Source organism: Panthera leo, chromosome C1 (genome assembly GCF_018350215.1).
Source record: "Panthera leo isolate Ple1 chromosome C1, P.leo_Ple1_pat1.1, whole genome shotgun sequence".
In the NCBI taxonomy this organism is placed as follows: domain Eukaryota; kingdom Metazoa; phylum Chordata; class Mammalia; order Carnivora; family Felidae; genus Panthera; species Panthera leo.
This window is the reverse complement of record NC_056686.1, coordinates 27339052-27358054: the sequence shown is the minus strand read 5'-3', so window position 1 is coordinate 27358054 and position 19003 is coordinate 27339052. Positions and strand designations below refer to the sequence as shown.

The following is a 19003-nucleotide window of genomic DNA, read 5'->3' as shown; positions in this document are numbered from 1 at the left end:
TAGCCTCTGGAGAATAAAGTCAACATAGAGGAAATCAGAACCAAGAGATGGAGAGAGAGGCATATGGCTTGTAATAATCTGTGCCTCTCCTACTTGCTGGTCACACCCACTGACACCCACTCCCCCCCCCCACCCCACACATACACTTACACAGAGGAGTGGACACACTAGTCACTCTTAGCTGGTGTACATCCCCCAGTGACTGATTCAAGAATGGACATGAACATGACACATATGGTGGGGGACAAGGTGGGAAGGTCATTTAGACTTACCTGAAACACACTAAATAATGAGATTCCCATAGGAGATATTCCATCACCCAAAGGAGGAGTAAGGGAAAGCACTTAGACAGACAAAAAATGCAGCTACCACAATCTACTGTATGGGAATAGTGTGTCTAGAATCTCTTCATCCTCTTTGTCCACCTGGTAAACTCCTGCTGACCCATCCCCAAATTCACCACCACTGTAAAGTCTTTCCTGACTCCCCATAGCAAAAGTTGTTTCTCCTTCTAAGTTCCTGTCATTTTGTGCTCAACCACAGGGGTAATAATTAGATAGGCCTGTGCCATCCAGGGACTGTGTGTTATTTATCCTTTTTGAAGCGGACTCCTCATCTTCAAAAAAGGGATACTGTTATCAGCGTGAAAGGACTGTCACTGGAAGTAAAGACGTCAATATAAACTGACTGGCTATACTAGGCACTCAGATAATGTTAATCTCACTGCCTCCCTTACCCCATGCTATATTGGAATGAACTCTTTGAAGGATTAAGTTTTTACTCTTCTATTTTCCTGGCATCTAGGCAGAGTTTGGCATGTACTGAGTTTGTGATAAATGTTTGACAGTGGGTAAACAGGGAGAGGGGGATATTGTGCTGATGGAAAAAAAACAACTACCTGTAGTAAAGTGTGTTGTATGCAGAACTTGTCCCTCTGGCAAACCATAAATTCCCTGAAGATAAGTACCATATTGTGAAAATCTCTGCATTATCCCTGCTGTGACTCACCCAAATGTGGTGAGAATTTTTTAAGGACTTAAGACTGGATAGCCCCAGGTTGGGGGAATTTAGACAGCTCCTCCTCTCGAAAAGTTAGTCTTAAAGTATGTGGCTGTACTGCCCTCTGGAGACTGCAGATTTTTCTCAAAACTTCACTCGAATAGATTTTCCTGTTAAGAGCTATCCTGAGAACCTGATGAATCTTATAAAAGTTTTCATATGTGAAATTTTGCTGAGAAGCTCTTCCCAAATCCCCAAGTATCAATTTCTAGAGATAGGGAGACCCAGGAGTTAAAAACACTAAGTTTCCCCTCTGTTCTCTCTCAAACTTCTTAAATAGAGGAAATTGTTTTTAAAAAGCAACCATGTCTGTTTCCATTACAGTATACTCCATATGTATTTGAAATTTGACAACAAAAAACAACTTTTGGCACAAGAATGCCAATTTATTCTCTTTTGGACACATGAACACAAAATATCCCTGCAGGCCAAAAAAAAAAAAAAAAATTACAAAATTTAAACAACCATCATCTTGTCTCAACATGGGGATACCACCCCTCCCTTAATAGTTTAGAAAGTACCTCGTATTGCTAGAGACATACATCCAGTCCAGAGTTAATAAAATACATTTTAAAACATTACAGGTCTAACAATATAGAAACCAAAATTACACCATTAGTCAAATGAACAAATGCAAACATTTTCAGCCACCAGACATAGAAAGAGCATGAATGTCAATAGCAAGGGATAAGAAAATGGTTAATCAATAACAAGATCTTCCCTTTAATTTTACAAGGAAAAATCCTTGGAGTTGAAGCAGTATTGACACAATGCCCTCAGCCTCTACTTTCTTAAAATGAAAGCAGAGCTACCACCTTGCTATTGAGCAAGAAAATCTTACAGCACATCCACAAAGGGTTGCTAGGGCAGGGCAGAGAGAGTGAGCCTTCTTAAACAGTGGATTGCCTTTTCCCACAGGAAGGGTAGATAGCTGAGCCAGGTAGATAAGCTCTGATATAGTCTGGGTGCCAGATCCTAAAATACAGACCATATAGAACATGTCTGCTTATAAATCATCACCTTTGGAAGCAGCAAATAGAATTTACAGTAAGAATGAATATGTTCTGCCTGCCCAGACTGCTGGCTGCATTAAGCCACTAGTTCACCTTATCAACCACTCAGGGTTCAACAGCGAACAACAATAACAACAAAACATAATCGGTTCAACATTTGGATCTTCACCATTCTCTTAATATCCCCGTGCCTTATCCCCTAATTGTTACTCTTTAGCATTGCTACATTTCAATCTTTCACACCACATGACAGTGCCTAAACAGGCTGCATTTTAAAAAAACCAAACAGTAAATCTACTTCTAGAGAATGCACACCTCCCATTGATTGACACATGCATAACGATTCAGTCAGTCCAAAGGGGTTATCATATTCAAATTGTCAAGCCAAATTGAAACTCTGTATTTAGACTTGCTTGCAACAGTATTGCTGCAACTCTGATTCTGCAGCGATTACCTCTTTAAGATTCACCGTTCCCCCCCCCCCCCGCCCCCCGCCAGCAAGTTTTTTCCAATTATCCTAGTTCTTCCATATTTCTTTCCTTTCATCCAAAACTACAGCATTTGCCCCCTTAAAGGTACTGTTTCCTATAAAAATAGGCCTCCCGGCTTTTCCTCCACCACCACACTGATTTGCCCCAGTGTATAGGACTGACTGAGGTTGTACAAACTGTATAGTTCAAGGTCAAGCATACAGCCCGACTGCCGGCAAGTAAATCAGGGCTTCCCGGCATTCCGCCTCGCTCCCTGCTCCATACGTGCAGGAGATGGTGAGAAGTGACACTTCTTCTGTGCATTATTAACAAGCAAGCCGGAGGCACTCAAGTGCAGGTGTGGTGCCTGCTGGCCAGCCAGCCAGCCACCAAGAGTCCTTCACATCCTGGACGCCAGTAAGTCCTTCTTCTCCTAAAGAAGTTTCTGTTTTTCCTCCTCTTGGGTCCAGGGTAGCCATGCTGAAGGGTATTTATTTTTCTGAGCTCTCCCTGAACAAGTGTGAATAAAAGCAGCAGCCAGCCCCTCACCAACATGTCCTGATTTGTAGTATCCAAGTGAGGTATTTGCAGAAAAGGAAAATCTTAAGAAATTAACATCTGCCATCTCTTCGCTCCTGCCTATGTTGTGCCTCGGTTACAGAGCTTGCTTTCATCCCACTATATGCAGAGAATGAGGATGTCTGCAGTCATCTTAATGAGCTACAGGACTCAGTATACGTTATAAAACTCTCAGAGACCAGTCTTAGCAAACACTGGTGGCGCCACCGATCAACAGCACATGGAAATGTAAACTTCAATGTATTTACAAGCTTCTTTAAAAGACTGAAGAAAAACAGTGCTTTGTATTGCTGGGATTTTGAGAAGGCTAGTTTAAGAGATTTGGACCGGCTAATGAGTTCAAGCAAACACCCTTCACCATCAGATCCAGTGTTTCCCCACCAGCAGTTTCCAGACAGAGGTGGCAAAATCGTTTTACCACATTGTGTCTGTCTCTTCCCCCAGCACCTGCCTCAGCCATACGGAGTGTGGTTCTAGGGCTTTTATCCCCTTCTCCAGCTTTCACTTCTGAGGTTCCCGGAGAGAGAATCACAAGTCAGTAAAATTTGGGCTGGGAAACACTGGCTGGAACTACCAAGACTCTATGTAACTGTTGTCCATTCACAAAGTGTTATCTACACTAAATACAAAATACACTTTCCTTTCCCCTACACGTTCACTGATGCTTGCTTTAGATCAGCTCCCTTTGTCTGGACCAAGAAAGTAACCCATCTCCTTGTGATCGGAATCTAGACTCTGTTAAGAAAAGTCAACCTTTTCTTCTATAAATGCAGTTTTAGTTTAGTGAAAGGAGGGAAACCCCACCAAGTACATTTCAGGTTGAAAGAGAAGCAAAAAAATTTGCACTGCACATAATTGTGTGAGTAACCTTGATTCCCGGGAAAAACAGTTTTAAATGCTGGTACATCTGTGCAAGTTGCAGCATCGCTCAATGTACCTTAAGGACTGGCAAAGCCTATCCGATAAGGAAGCGTCCTGGTTCTAGCTTATTTTAAAACAAAGTGACAGGACACCAACTGTGACTATAAAACAGACAAAAATAATTCTTTAAAAAGCCATGGAAATATATGTCTTGTCTGACCAGTTTCAGAAGTTGCCAGATTATGACCTATAAGAAATAGCTGATAAAATCATACCGAAATCTCCTCTAGAAAACTACATTGTCAGGGGGAGGAAGAAAAGGGACCTTAAAAAATGTTTATTGCCAAAGTTAATTTTCTGTGAGAAAAGTTTAAAAATCATTTAGATCTAACAAACCACACAGCAGCATAAAATGGGCACTTTTGAAAACTTTGAAAAATACTAAAAGCTAATTTTTTTTTTTTCAAAGAGGGGGGAAACAGGAGTACTCTTACCATGGCAGTGTTATCTGTCACCGTGACATGCATTACATCTGTTTGTGTTACACATTCACAAAAGCCAACCAAATAAGAGAGCTGCCTGTTCTGCATCTGCAGCCAAACATAGTGCAATCGCCTGGCAGCCTGTATTTGCACAGCACAAGTCTGTAGAGATCAAGAAGATAAAGTAGGAAAACTAACAAAACTCTGTAAAACTTTCAAAAGTTAATGCTCGTTAAAGGCATTTACAGTGGCGAAGTCAGAAATCTCCATTAAAAAGTCTATGGACCCCCACAATTAAAACAGTTACGCTGAACTGAAGTAGATTGTTTGGTTTTTCTCTCCCACTTACGCATACACCCCACTCAATGAATACAGAAAACAAGGAAGAATCGTCTCTTAGAAGACTAGAGGGATGCGGGGAACACCACAGCTAGCAAAATATTCCATAGAAACCTTTTCTTGTAAAGTCCTTAAGGAAGTTCAGGCTGATCAGCCTTTGCATGATGAGGTAAAAATTCAGTCCAGTGCATCAGAGAAGACAATCTAGGAGTATCTATTACTTTTAAAAAATGGCTCAATTTTGTTGATGCATCAGACAGTGCTGCGAAGTATAGATTCAGTGCAACTATTCCGAGCTGCTGGTAGACCACCTGAAGTCAACTTGGCTCTCTCTAGAGGCGGTAGGCATTTGAAACATTTTGAGGCTGCATGGGGTGTCAAATTGATTGAGTTCTTTTTCTGAGACTCTCAGGCAAAATACATTGTGTGCTGGGTATCGTGGTGAATCTGCACAGCCTTGGCCAAGGCCTGAGGATCCCGGCCATTGCTCTGTCCTGACACATGACTGCCTTCCGCGCTGTAAAGAGAATAATGCAAAAAGCCAGGTGTAACAAAAGACTACTGCAAACTTCACATGTTTCAAATAGCACAAATAATACTGGGTTTCAGAAGATCTTAGGCTCAAGCTGTGCCTCCTTAAATAATTTATGTCTCTCTAAACATGAGTTTGCTCAACTGAAAAATGCAATACAACTTATTAAACAGGCTGTTGCAATAATTAAATAGAATAATGTCTACAAAGACCCAAATCCTTAACAGTGCTTACATTAGGACTTCTACTGCCTCCTATGTCTGGTTAAAGCCAACCTGTCCTTTAGGCTTCGGCCAGATGTCATTTCCCTCAAAGAAGTCTTCCCTGATTCCAAAGTTCAGGTCAGAGCCACCTGAGACATACTTCCACAGAATCCTCTATTTTTCTTTCATAGTATTAAACACAATTGAAATTATTAACTGGATAGTTAGCTATATGTTTTGCTCAGTAAATGTAAACTCCAAGAAAGCAGTGACTTTGTCTATCTTACTCACCACCAAATCCCCGGTGCCTGGCACATGGTATATCCTCAATAACCATTTGACAAATGAATTTCTGCGCCTAGCACAGTGCTGGAACATACCATGTTACTGTGCAAATGTCATTATGCCATGAGTCTCTTCTCATCTTCCTCTCACTAGCTATATGATCTTGGAGAGGTAACAATTCCTTTGAACTTTGGTCTTTCAGGATAACAATAATAACTTCTGAACATATTTCTTAAGGGTGCCATGTATTACAAAGGGCTTAGTAAACTGTAAAAAAACACCATCCTTCTTCTGACTTAATTTATTAATTTTGCCACTTAATTACCTTACTAAATTATTTATTTATCATTATTTACTAAATTATTAGCGTCCTTATCATCTGAACTCATTATCTTAGTTATCTTTTATTTCATCTTCTCTCCCATGTAAGCCCAATTAATGGTTAAGGACCAGATATTTTATCCCCAAAGTAGCTTTTTACATTTAACAAAGACAACCTTGCTCTGACATACTTTTTCAGCTTCATATGCTCTAGCCAAAGAAAACTCGCTATTGTCTAAACATGTCACTTGCTTTCTCTTTTGTCCATTGTTCCCTCTGCCTGGAAAATCCTTTTCTCTTCTTTCCAGAGCCAAATCCCATCCATCCAGCTATGAAATCTTCTCTAACAACCTTTCTTCTGAGGTCCCTCACCTATACTGCCTCAGGCTAATTGTCAGTTCTGCGTTTGCCTGTTTTGTCTGCCATACTGAAACAGAAAATCCCAGGAAGCAGGTCTTCCCCATTTTAGTATTTTTATTTTTAGTACCTAGCACAGTGCTGGGCACACAGTCAATACCTAATAAATGTGTTAAATGAATGAATGTATATTACAGAACGGAAGGTATAAAGCCACAGCTGGGCATTTTCCATAATAGCGTATTTTCAACTCTTACAGAAATAGACTTGCAATGGAATGTCTACTATTTAGCAGCTGAATTCAGACTTGGGGAAGAGCCCAGAAACTGCTACACTTCACAGATGGTCATTTGGAAAAGAAAATTAATGCAGAGAGCTTGTTCAGCTATTTAATAGTCGTCAGTAACAGGTCAAAATGTCTGATTCTTACTGAGATCCCTATTTGGGGGTAAAAATGGTCTGGCACCCCTCCTCTCCCACACACATGCCCAAATTCACTCTGGTACATTCTTCCAGACTGCACTGAAAGCAAAGCGAAATGTTCAGGACTTCCTCTTGCGTGAAGTGGAATCCACAGGCCTGTGACTGCTCAGACTGGAGTCAAGACACTGTGCCTGACACCTCTGAGGCTGCTCAGGACCTAAACAGAACCGAATGCATTTTGTTCCACGGGAAAACCACAGGCAGCTCCAAATTAGACTTTTTCCCTTGGGCAGAGTATACACACACCATGCAAGTACGAGCAAGCCTGAGCACTTCTTGGACCAAAAGTCACATTATAAGCTCTCAAAGGCACATGTGATTTTATTTGCTTCTTGAAATTTAAATCCTAAAAGGAAGTTTAGTTCCTCCAAAAGTAGCTCTACTCCTCTGTAGTAGCTTTTTTTTTTTTTTTTTTAACATGCTTCTGACTCAGATAAAAAGAGAGTTCATGGTGCCTGAGAAACTTGCCTGTCATGATCCTTATCCACCAGATGATACCTTGCCCGGAATGCTACAAGCCGGGCATAATATGCGGGAGCTGGAATGGAGACGGAGCGTGTACATCGCACATAGGTGTGACATAGCTGGTAAGTTAGTAGTTGGAGCTCATCTGCGGTGAAGCAGTTGTCATCCCATAAGACCTGGTAATGGGAAGGACGGCTGGTTCCCTGGAGAGAGACTTGTATGATTAATACATTTCTGACATGGGTTAATTACCTGAGAGGAGAGAAGAATTGAAATCCACTCCTTAAATTCAGAAGTATTCCTTCCTAGCACAACTACAAGCAGATACCCAGAAGGAAAGATAACAGTTCTAGAATACAAGCATTAACAAACTGACGCATAGTGTTGAATAACAAGTCTACTCAAGCTGGTTGCTCAGTTTGCAAACATCTCCTTATCAAGTCAAAGATCTGAACCAGCTTCCAAATTACCTGAATTCCTGCATGACTACAGAGGTAAAAGTCAAACTCAGATGGATGTGTGATGGTGCTATCCACTGTAGTGCCTGCTGGTACATTGCCACTTTTCCCCACCTACCAAAACAAACAAACAAACAAACAAAAAGAGGTGGGGGGAGGTATAATTAGTCATCAAAATGCCAAACTGAACTCAGACCATACTTTCCTTTTGTGTGTTAATTGGTAACAAGTTAGCAAACTGTTCTTAAGTGAAGTTTTGAAAATCAGTTTAATTCAACATGATGAATTTTCTGTAACTCTCCTTAGTCCAACCACTTTATCCTTAAGTATTTTCTCAAACAAAAATACTCCATTGTTTCTATAAGGGAATCCAGAAAAAGAATTATTTTACCTATGACTTTGGGTTGCATTATTGTCATCTATTTGCAGATGATATATTGGCATACTGACATATTGGCATTGTTCACAGAGGGGATGTAAAGACATTTGCAATGGATAAGCTTCCTGTGAAAAAATATCAACTTTTTAAAAAAAAGTTTATTTATTTTAAGAGAGAGAGAGAGAGAGAGAGAGAGAGAGAGAGAGAGAATGAGCAGGGGAGGGGCAGAGAGAGGGAGAGAGAGAATCCCAAGCAGGCTCTGCACTGTCAGCACAGAGCCCGACATGGGGCTTGAACCCACGAACCATGAGATCATGACGTGAGCCAAAATCAAAAGTTGGATGCGACTGAGCCACCCAGGTGCCCCCCCCCCCCCCAAAATGCAACTTTATTTCTTACTTGGAGTAAAAAAAATATGCACAACTTTCATTACAAGTTAAGATGAAGCGGGGCACCTGGGTGGCTCGGTCAGTCAAGCATCCGACTTTGGCTCAGGTCATGATCTCACCATTCATGAGTTCAAGCCCCACGTTGGGCTAAGTGCTGACAGCTTGGAGCCTGGAGCCTATTTCCTATTCTGTATCTTCCTCTCTTTCCCTGCACCTTCTCTATTCATGCTCTGTCTCTGTCTCTCTCCAATGTAAATAAACATTAAAAAAATTAAAAAGAAAACTTAAAAAAAAGTTAAGATGAATAAATCTTTGTACTGGTACACCAGGCTCAACAAAAGCAATGGTTTTGGGGCACCTGGGTGGTTCAGTCAGTTAAGCGTCCGACTTCAGCTCAGGTCATGATCTCACACTTTGTGGGTTTGAGCCCTGTGTTGGGCTCTGTGGCTGACAGCTCAGAGCCTGGAGCCTGGAGCCTGCTTCTGTTTCTGTGTCTCCCTCTCTCTCTGCCCCTCCCTGACTTGTGCTCTGTCTCTCTCTCAAAAATAATAAACACTAAAAAAAATTTTTTAAAAAGTAATGCTTTGACAGAATCAGTAAAAGAAGTCACTGGCACATGCATTATCAGTAAGAGTACTCTGAAATGGGAATTAGGAAAACCAGGGTTTCAGTTCCAAGGCTAGTCTTGCAACTACATACCTTGAACAAAACATAACATCTTTAGGTCTTAATCTAATCAGCTATAAAACTAGCTATGAAACACTTTTAAAATTCTAAATTGTAAGGTTCAATTACAGCCAAAGTTCTAAAATCAAATTTCTAGGAAAGTAGAGGGGAGAACTTCAGAAATGCATTTACAAGTAAAGGAAATAAACCTTGGTATTTGGTCAGTTTTCATCCTCTTGTGATATACAGCAGGGTTCCGTATGAGGAAGTTTATTTTGCATTGAGGCATGAATTTGATGGGAGTTTATTTGGCTCTATTCTAACTACCATTACATTACCTTCAGCTGAATTGTATACCAATGTGTACAAGAACATTTATGAGTAGAGAAAAGTCTCATTCTATCAAATTCAAATATGAACTTGGGGACCTAGTTGGGCAAGAGGAAATGTAAAGGAGTTATACTAGTTCTGGCATTGTTTCCCAAAGTGTGTGCTTGAGGAATATTGGTTCTGTAGGATGCATTTAGGTATTTTATGGTCAAAGAGATTTGAGAAATACTGGGTTGAACTCAAGTTAAAACGGTTTTTCTGTTGTAGGATTTCTCAGAACCTTTATTCAGTAATGTATAATCTTTACGAGGGAGGTGGTGGATATAGTATTTCCCAAACTTATTTGACCTTAGAATCTTTTTTGAAACAACTCTCTTGGAATCAACAGATGAGAATCTAAGGAGATGCTGCCCTCGGGAAAAAGGGATCCAGGCATGTTTAACTCAACAATTACTGCTTGAGCACCCATGTGCAAGGCTCTGCAGCAGATATCAGGGATGAGAGATGGAGGCATGGAGAGAACTAATGAACTTGCATTCCTGACCTTCATGAACACCATCTGCAATGCACTGCAATGCTGTGTGATAAGGGCATTATGGAAGGCACTGGAAAATGCTGGTGGGAGCAAAGAGTTGAGCCATCCTTTATAGGATGAGCAGGAGTTGAAAAGGGGGATGGGATGAAAACAGGAAACACTCCAAATATCCCCTAAAGTCAGTAAGAGATAAACTGTGGTTCAGCCATATGAGGAATACTAAGCAATGAAAAGGAATAAACTGCTGATATACATGATAAACTTGGATGAATCTCAAATGCATTATGCTAAGTAAAAGAAACCAGACCGCAGGCTATGGTATCCCACTTATATTTCATTCTGGAAAAAAACAAAACTATAAGGACAGAACGTCTGTCAGTGGTTGCTAGGGGCTATAGGTGAGGGAAAGGGTTGACAGCAGAGGGCTTGGAAAAATGTGTGTGTGTGATATATTGTTTATGTCTTCATAGACATGGTGGTTACACAACTATATGCATTTGTCACAACTTGCAAAACAGTACACCAAAAACGTGGATTATGGGGCGCCTGGGTGGCTCAGTCGGTTAAGTGTCCAACTTCAGCTCAGGTCACGATCTCGCGGTCCGTGAGTTCGAGCCCCGCGTCGGGCTCTGGGCTGATGGCTCAGAGCCTGGAGCCTGCTTCTGATTCTGTGTCTCCCTCTCTCTCTGCCCCTCCCCCGTTCATGCTCTGTCTCTGTCTCAAAAATAAATAAACGTTAAAAAAAAAGTTTAAAAAAACGTGGATTTTACGGTATCTACATTATACCTTAATAAAAATAGTGGGGGAAATAAAAAGAGTGGGATGGATGTGGTCATCCCAGGGATTCAAATGCATCATGTGGGAAATGGATGGTGTATGAAGGTATTGTGGAAAGATGAAACTAAAATGTTATGTTTGAGCTACCTTAGGAAAGCATTGAACACCAAAGGGAAGTATCTGGCAGGCAATGGGGGATACATGAAGGTTTCTGAATAGTAGATTGGCAAGGTATGATACGTATTTTTTTAAGTAAGCTCTACACCCAATGTGGGGCTTGAACTCACATCCCCAAGATCAAGAGTCACATGCTCTACCAACTGAGTCAGCCAGGCACCCTGAGATCTGTATTTTTTAAACATAGCTCTGACGGCAGGTTGAGGGTGCATCTGTGAAGATGGGGAGACCACTAGGAGTCTCCTGCAAAATGGAAGGTTCTGCCTAGGCCAGAGGGAACACACAAGAGGAAGAATGAAGACAAGAGATTTCAGGGCAGAACACAGAAGACTATTTGACCAACTGGATATGGGGGGAGAGGAAAGAAGCAGAGTTTAAAGACAACTCTGAAGTTTCTAGCTTGGCTGAATCAATGTACAGTGATGCCAAGTCACAGAAGAAAAGGAAAATTGGGGGAGGAATGGGCTTTGGATGAGGATAAAACAATAAGTAGAAGGTTTAGACGTGTTTTGCTTGAAATGCCTGTGGTAGATTGTATCACTAGTGCCAAAAATTCCCATGCCCTTCCCTGGGGGAGGATTATACATCCCCACCCAATTAACTCAGGAATGGCTATGTAACTTGCTTTGGCTGTAAAATGTGGTCTGAAATGTGTAACTTCTGGGCAGAAGCTTTAAGAGCCAGCATATGGCTTGTGTGTATCTTTCTCCCCCTCTGCTGTAATGACTGGTGATGTTCAAGATAGATTCTTCTCTGTCAGCCTAGGTTCCAAAAGGAGGACATCAGGGTCACACCACAGCAGAGCCACAGTGGGTATGTGATATAAGCAAGAAATACATCTTTGTAAGCCATAAGACTTTGGAGTTTTTTTGTTACCACAGTCTAGCCTATCTTGCTGATACTGTGTCTACAGAGCATCTAAGTAAACGTGTCTGGTAGACAATTGGAGGTGAAGGTCAGGAACTGCATAGAAATGCTTGTGGCTGGGAATACAAATTTAGGAATCTCTAAGAAAATCAATGAATGCAGAAAAGTGGGTGAGACTAAAGAGAGTTCAAATTCAGAAGAGAAGAGGAAGAAAAGTATGAAATGCCTGGAAATGTCAGTGTTTAATGGATAGAGGAAGAGGAGTCAAAAAAAGCCTGATTATAGAGGAGGGCACTGAATCTGGAAAGTCATTGCTAAGGCGAAGAGGTCAGCGTAAGAACCTGATAAGATATCACTAGATTTGAAATGAGCAAGTCACTGAGCAAAGAACTTCAGTAGAATCATTAAAACTGAAGTCAGGCTACAGAGAATTGATGTAATATGTAAGAAGGTACAGATGGAAAGTCAAGTCAGTTTTCCTCTATTTTGGTCATGAAATAAAAGAAAGATAAGCAGAGTAAAGGGAAGTTTAGTGAGGGGAACCTAGGAAGAGTTGAGGAACTTTAAAGGGTGAGAAGAAGGAACAAGAGTTTTTTTTGTTTGTTTGTTTGTTTTTTAATTTTTTTTTAACGTTTATTCATTTTTGAGACAGAGAGAGACAGAGCATGAATGGGGGAAGGTCACAGAGAGAGGGAGACACAGAATCTGAAACAGGCTCCAGGCTCTGAGCTGTCAGCACAGAGCCCGACGCGGGGCTCGAACTCACGGACCGCGAGATCATGACCTGAGCCGAAGTCGGACGCCCAACTGACTGAGCCACCCAGGCGCCCCGGAACAAGAGTTTTGAAAAACCACGGTAATTAATGAAGTGTTCCTTTAGGAACTAAAGTCCAGGTGGAGAACTTAGCCTCTGAGATGTGAGAGCATAGAGAAAAGAAAACACATTTCAGTACATTTGAAAGTAGGGGAGAGTAAGTTGAGAAAATTTATGCCTTCTAGATTTTGTTTACTGGGGAAATAGAGGGTTGTTCTATTGCTGGCAAGGTAGAGTGTTGCCAGGGAAGGCATTGCAGATTGGGACAGATTGTTGAGGAGTGCGAAGGTTTGGAATACACGCTGTGGGGAACTGGAGGAACAGAGAAACTGCAGCCTCCAGGGTTGTCTGAGATTTGATATCATCAGTCCGTAATATCATTCTTATTAAACAAATGACTTTCTTCCTCAGCAATCTCTCTACTGGCCTGAGTTGAAGCAAAGGAAATGGATAAGTGGACTGATCCAGAGCTAGAGATTGGCAAAAGGCATGTTTAGAAAACTGGAGATGTTGGTAAGTGTCAAGGCAGCAGGGTAGACTAAGGACCAGGATTATCAATCTTTGGAAGGTTAGGAATGACATGGGATGGCAAAGAACAAAACGATGAGATAGCTTGGGTTTTAGGAAGATAATTCAGGTCCTAGAGCTACATGAACAACAAGCTGACAGAGGGACAGAGAGGTGATGATGCAGTTAAGGAGGGGGTGGCGGCGTATTCTGTGACCAGAGTTTGGGCAAGAGTTTGGAGAATTTGTATAGAAGGGATCTAAGAAGCACTACTGAGTCAGGGTTTGGACAATTCAGAAGACAACACTTGGAATATAAGCTGATTGGTGGAACTGGAGCCCAAGGAGAAAATCTTGTTTTCCAATGATTCTGAAAACGAAAAGAAACAGCTCAGCCTTGGATTAGAGACAAAAACTAAGGGCGTACTAGAAAATAATGGGAGTGGCCCACAAGATTACAAGATTAAGCAACAGAAAGAACTGGTCTCTCTGGGGTGGATCAGGGAAGGCTTGGAAAAGATGAAGTAATGTCATAGAAAACAGCACAGAAGCAGAGTCACTCAATATTAAATACCTATAATTTAGCTAGTTTACACCTAAATAACATTATAAATCGAGTACACAAAATACCTCTCATCAAGTGCTGGGAACTGTACCCCAAATTAATATTCACTTATTAATTTAATCCTTATAACAACCCTGTGAGATAGGTATTCTTATTACATTTTACAGTTGAGAACATTATGGCTTAGAGAAGTTAACTTGCCCATGGTTAGAAAGTATAACATTATAAGTGTTCAAAGTGTGTATCTCGAGAATCCCATGCACTGATATAAAATCATTTGGAAGAGAAATTCTACTTTATATCCTAGAACTATGCCTTAGGCATTGGTAACAAAAAATAGCAATATGATAATAAAGTCCAGAGAGGGGTGCCTGGGTGGCTCAGTTGGTTAAGCATCTGACTTCGGCTCAGCTCATGATCTCACGCTTCGTGGGTTCAAGCCCCGCATCGGGCTCTGTGCTGACAGCTTGGAGCCTTGAGCTTGCTTCGGAGTCTGTGTCTCCTTCTTTCTCTGCCCCTCCCCCACTCACACTCTGTGTGTCTCTCTCTCTCAAAAATAAATAAACATTTAAAAAATTAAAAAAAAAATTCAAGTAGATAAACCAGCCCCTTGGAGGTTGCCTGTATCACTACAGCATGTCTGGTACGTTTTTGGCCTCTGCCAAACAACTCTAGAAGCCAGCACTTCTGTCATACAGGAGAAATACTCAGTCTTAAAATCTGTATCATTCAGAAGTGATCATCTAAGCTCAACTGGAGTTAATATATTAACTTATTATTACACTTCTGCTTTTAGGAAAAAAAGTACATATGCCTATTTAAAAACGTATTCACTTGTGCCAGATAATGAAGCTTATACCATGGTTTCTTACCCTTTCTGTTTTATCTGCACAGAAGAGTCGTGTGTGATGTCTTTTCTGCACCACAATATAGGTTATCCCTGGCCGATAATCTTCTTCCAAGCTAATACATGCCTTCCGAATTGCTATTAGCTCTGGCCAAGCTACCTAGGAGTTACAAACAGAATGAGGTTTAATTGAGAACTCACCTAGCATCTCTCAGATCTGATTTACCCAGAGTGGCAGATGGGAGGAAGCTCCATCAGATACCTAGAAACCCCAAAAGGCAACTATGGGTAATCAGAGTACCTGTTTCATTTGTCCCTCGGATACCCCTCCACGGTAATAGATGATCCGAGTGGGTTTGAAGCGTGTGGATTTGTAGAACTGGATCAGCAGCTCTCGAACCATGTTAGTAAGGTCCTGAATTACCTCCTGACTATAGAGGAGCTCCTGGGAGATCTCCTGGCGGGAGGTCTGCACCCGAACGGTGGCACAGTACCGGCTGGGGTGCCCATCCATACTGCCAACGACAGCAGCAATGGAAGGCTTCTTCCCATCCCCTGCTGGGGGGTGCGTGACATCGGCTCCCAGGAAGATGACAGGCTGCTGGAACACCGAGGGCCTGCTCAGATTGAAGGAAACATACAGATGAAAATGTCTGTGTTTAGCAAGCTCACCAGATACAATCACAGATATAATCTTACAAAAGGGAACGAAGACCTGTGCCCATTAGGTGAGAACTCTAAGGGCCACTGAGTGTTTGTGCCTCTCCTGCAATGAATCTGAATTGACTTAAGAAGACAACATGGTTCTTCTATAATAGCAGGAAGGGAAGAATTAACAAAGAGGACCTGAGCTGAATTTAATAAAATCTCTGTGTAAAGGGAAGACCAGAACAAGTACTCTTGGATCCTAGTATTCCCACAGCAGATATAGAAATGCAGAATGTACACGGAACTGGAATAAAATCCCCCAGTGCTCTTTAATTTTTTTTTTTGTTTATTTATTTATTTTGAGAGAGAGAGTGTGTGAGTGCAAGTGGGGGAGGGGCAGAGAGAGAGGGAGAGAGAAAGAATCCCAAGCAAGTTCTGAGCTATCAGAGCAGAGCCTGATGTAGGGCTCAAACACACAAACTGTGAGATCATGACCTGAGCGGAAACCAAGAGTTAGACGCTTAACTGACTGAGCCACCCAGGCACCCCGTTTTTTAAAATATTTATTTATTTGTTTGTTTATTTATTTTGAGAGAGAGAGAAAGAGAGACCTCAATGCTTTTTAAGATGTGAGGCTTAGAGAAGAGAATTGAGTCTATCTACTTCCCTATTTTAATCTGTGGTATTCATCACTTACACCACATATTTTACTTGATTATTTTTTTTTAAGATTTTATTTTTAACTAATCTCTATACCCATTGTGGGGCTTGAACTCATAACCCTGAGATCAAGAGTCACATGCTCTAATGACTGAGCCAGCCAGACACCCCAGTAAATTATTTTATTTATTGTCTACACACACACACACACACACACACACACACACACACACACACATATGAATATAAGCTCCACAAGGGAAGGAATTTTGTTTTGTTTTGTCTTGTTCATTGAAGCATCCCTAGTGCCTAGAACACTGCCTAGCTCAAGGTTGGCACTCAATAAATATTTGTTGAAAGAATGAATTCATTTATTTGGCACTGATTTTTCTAAGGAATCAAGGAGAAAAATATAATGCATCCTTCTCTGGTAAATTCTTTAAGGTAGGGCTTGAAATTGAGTTCTAACTATTTAAGTATAATATAGGAGACATCCCAAATCTAAAAATCTCCTATAATGGGTACTAAAGAATAGATATCTCCATGAGGGCAGAGGCTGTGCTAGATTTCTCTATATGTATCGTTATGCAACATGGGTCTGGCACAGAGCAGTACAACGGCATGTATCTATCACATACATATGTGTAACATAGTAACAGCTTACATACACTATGTACCAGTCACTGTGCTAGGCACTTTACCTGTATTGACTGATTTAGCCCTCAGAAAAATTCCATGAGGAATTACGGTACAATTATCATCTCAATTTTCCGTATTTAAAAAATGAGACAGAAGAGAATACGGGGCTCACCCAAGCTTACATAACTTGGAAGCGGTAAAGTTGGAATCCAAACCTTAGGAAGTCAGACACCAAAGTATGCACTCTAGGCTACTATGCTATATTGTCTCAAATGTTTGGGGTGAAATTAAATGATTTCAGATTTTAGCTTAACTTCCCATATGGCCTGCAGACCTCATCTACCAATGTTGTAGGAAGGATTTTGTTACCTATAAGCTTCATTCAAGGGAAAATTAAGAATTGGAATATGATTGTACTAATAGCAAGGCACTCAATTTCACATTCTTGTTAAGTATAGCAATGACTAATACCACAGCCCTAAATTTATCTTTTCAAATTGCTTTCACATACAGAATTTCACATGAAAATATTTTTTTTTAAGTTTATTTTCAGAGAGATGGAGACAGCACAAGTGAGGGAGAGGCACAGAGAGATGGAGAGAGAGAGAATCCCAAGCAGGCTCCGCACTGCCAGTGCAAAGCCCGATGTAGGGCTCGGATCCACAGAGCCACAAGATCATGAACTGAGCTGAAACCAAGAGTTGGACACTTAACCAACTGAGCCATCCAGGTGCCCCCACATGGAAACATTTCAGAGTTAACAAGTCAGATATTATCTCAGTAGATAGGGAAACTACAAATTAATGAAAAGATTAATAAAGAAATGGGCAAAGAACTGAACAAACCCATCACAGAAGAGGATATCCAAATAGCCAACAAACATATGAAATTGTGCTCAACATGATTAATCATTAGGGGGCTGCAAATTAAAACCATAACGAGATACTATTACACCCAAACAAAATGGCTACAGTTAAAAGGACTGATACTACCAAGTGTTGGTGAGAATATGGAGCAACCAGAACTCTCAGCAGAAATGTAAACTGGTACAACCACTCTGGAAAATTATTTGACAGCATCTATCGATGCTAAATACATGTATTCTCGGGGCGCCTAGGTGGCTCAGTCGGTTAAGCGACCGACTTCGGCTCAGGTCATGATCTTGCAGTCTGTGGGTTCGAGCCCTGTGTTGGGCTCTGTGCTGACAGCTCAGAGCCTGGAGCCTGTTTCGGATTCTGTGTCTCCCTCTCTCTCTGACCCTCCCCCGTTCATGCTCTGTCTCTCTCTGTCTCAAAACTAAATAAACGTGAAAAAAAAATTTTTTTTAAATACATGTATTCTCAACAACTTAACAATTCTGCTCTTGGATATATACTCAAGAGAAAGAGTACTTAAATTCTACCAAAAATATAGAAAAAATGTATAATGAATGTATAAGAATATCCGTCAATGGCAGAACAGATTAAAATTCTGTGGTATATTCACATAATGAAATAATACACAACAATGAAAAAGAACAAATGACTACTTAATACAGTAACATGAATGAATTCCAGACACATAATGATGAGCAAAAGAAGACGGGCATAAAACATGACATGTAGTACAGTTCCATTTACATGAAGTTCAAAAACAGGCAAAACCAATCTATGGTGAGAGTGTTAACTTCTGGGGGTTCTCTGTTGGGAAGGGCCACAGGGAAGCCTGACGAGGTCCCAGAAATTTTCTACGTCTTCACCTGAGTAGTGGTTACATGAGTGCATTCATACACATATAAGAAAAAGTAATTGAGATGCATGTTTGAGATTTGTGTGCTTTACTGTGAATTATGTTACATTCGATCTTCTATATAACGCAAGAGCGGAAAAAAACAGAGTTCAGAATCTTACCTTTGATGAGGTACAAGCACATTGTTAATTCCTCCGAGCTTTGCATTTATCTTCAGGCAAAGGTTGGAAAGGGTTTGGGGTGAGGTCTTCACCACATTTTTTACCTGGACACACTGTGTGGCCATACCCAGAAGGGTATCTCCAACACGTTTCACCTCCGCTACAAGAATAAATCCATTAATTAATTTAACAATGTTTAAATATTCTCCTAATTACTAAGAATAGAGGGAAAAATCCACACATAAACATTTACAGAGTGCCTAGTGTATACGGTACCCTGTGCTAGATGCGGCTGTTTCATCTGCTAAACCCCCAGGGAAATTTCCCTCTTCTTCCCTCCGGTGAGCATTAAAGCTAGGCCACTCCTTTTACCCTTGGATGCTGCCTGCCACTACTAACGCAGTCCCC

The 19003-nt window shown here is 41.0% G+C and overlaps 1 protein-coding gene across 1 annotated transcript in view; it reads right to left on the bottom strand.

Annotated features, from left to right (window-relative positions):
• Nucleotides 1-1447: 1447 nt before the first annotated feature.
• LOC122226411 (protein argonaute-4) overlaps nt 1448-19003 on the bottom strand; it is a 41027-nt gene continuing 23471 nt past the window's right edge. Inside the window, exons 13-18 of the mRNA XM_042949511.1 lie at nt 18596-18755; nt 15061-15376; nt 14785-14919; nt 7920-8021; nt 7453-7652; nt 1448-5320 (exon numbers count right to left, since the gene is read on the bottom strand). Coding sequence (XP_042805445.1) covers nt 5212-5320; nt 7453-7652; nt 7920-8021; nt 14785-14919; nt 15061-15376; nt 18596-18755 — 1022 coding nt within the window. The 3' untranslated portion in view covers nt 1448-5211. The remainder of the gene's footprint in view (nt 5321-7452; nt 7653-7919; nt 8022-14784; nt 14920-15060; nt 15377-18595; nt 18756-19003) is intronic.